The following is an 869-nucleotide window of genomic DNA, read 5'->3' as shown; positions in this document are numbered from 1 at the left end:
GAAGCAAGTAAATAAAAAAAAAAAAAACCACCCAACAAACAAACAACACTTATTTGCCTTTACCTCTTCTTAAAATCCCAGTCCATCCCATTGTCCTTTCTAGTCCTGTCTACAGCACTTTTTTTTTTTTTTTTTTTTTTTTCCTTTTTTTTTTCTTTTTTTTTTTTTACTTTATGCATTTTTCAATTTAACCCGCATGTTGCCATCACTCGTCCTTCGCTCGGTCCTTGTTGATTTTCTTCATTTTCATCCTTCGGTTCTGAAACCAGATTTTCACTTGTCTCTCAGTTAAATTGAGGAGCCTGGCCACCTCGTACCTACGGTCCCTAGTGAGATACATATTGAACAGAAACTCCTTCTCCAGTTCCAGCGTCTGGTGCTTGGTGTAAGGGCATCGCTTCTTCCTGGTGGACCTCGCGTGGAGCCAGTTTGCAGCTGGATTATCTACAACGAAAACAACAGGAGAAGTTCAGGCTGGGGGCAGGGGGGTGGAAGGGGGGGATCTGGGGAGGGGAGACCCACGCAGGACCAGCCGCGTAGGTGTCCCGATACTGGGGTGAAGGAGGTGGCTCTCATTCCTCCAGGCAGGGAGGACGAGGAGGCACAATGGACTCCAAAATACAGACACATGGAGAGGTCACACGCAACCACACGCGGCAAAGCCCCGCCGCCCCCGCCTCCCCTCCCCTCTTTTTATTGTTTGCAGGATGCAATTTTAAAAATACTTTCTCCTCCTCCTCCTCTCTCTCTCCCTCCTTGCTCCTTCCCTCCTTCCTGGCCTCCCCACGCACCCACCACACCCCCTCTCCCCAAACTGCCAGCCCGGGGAGTGACCAGCCAGACCAACATGTCATCCAAATCGTCTCACT

At 49.4% G+C, this 869-nt stretch overlaps 1 protein-coding gene across 1 annotated transcript in view; it reads right to left on the bottom strand.

The window, feature by feature from the left end:
* Window positions 1–144: 144 nt before the first annotated feature.
* The window catches only part of HOXA9 (homeobox A9), a 5,932-nt gene continuing 5,207 nt past the window's right edge, over window positions 145–869 (bottom strand). The window contains 1 exon segment of the mRNA XM_014937797.1: window positions 145–444. Coding sequence (XP_014793283.1) covers window positions 206–444 — 239 coding nt within the window. The 3' untranslated portion in view covers window positions 145–205.

This window comes from Calidris pugnax, unplaced genomic scaffold, assembly GCF_001431845.1.
Source record: "Calidris pugnax isolate Ruff unplaced genomic scaffold, ASM143184v1 scaffold11, whole genome shotgun sequence".
Lineage (NCBI taxonomy): Eukaryota > Metazoa > Chordata > Aves > Charadriiformes > Scolopacidae > Calidris > Calidris pugnax.
Note: the sequence above shows the minus strand (reverse complement) of the source record. Positions and strands in the feature narration are given on the sequence as shown.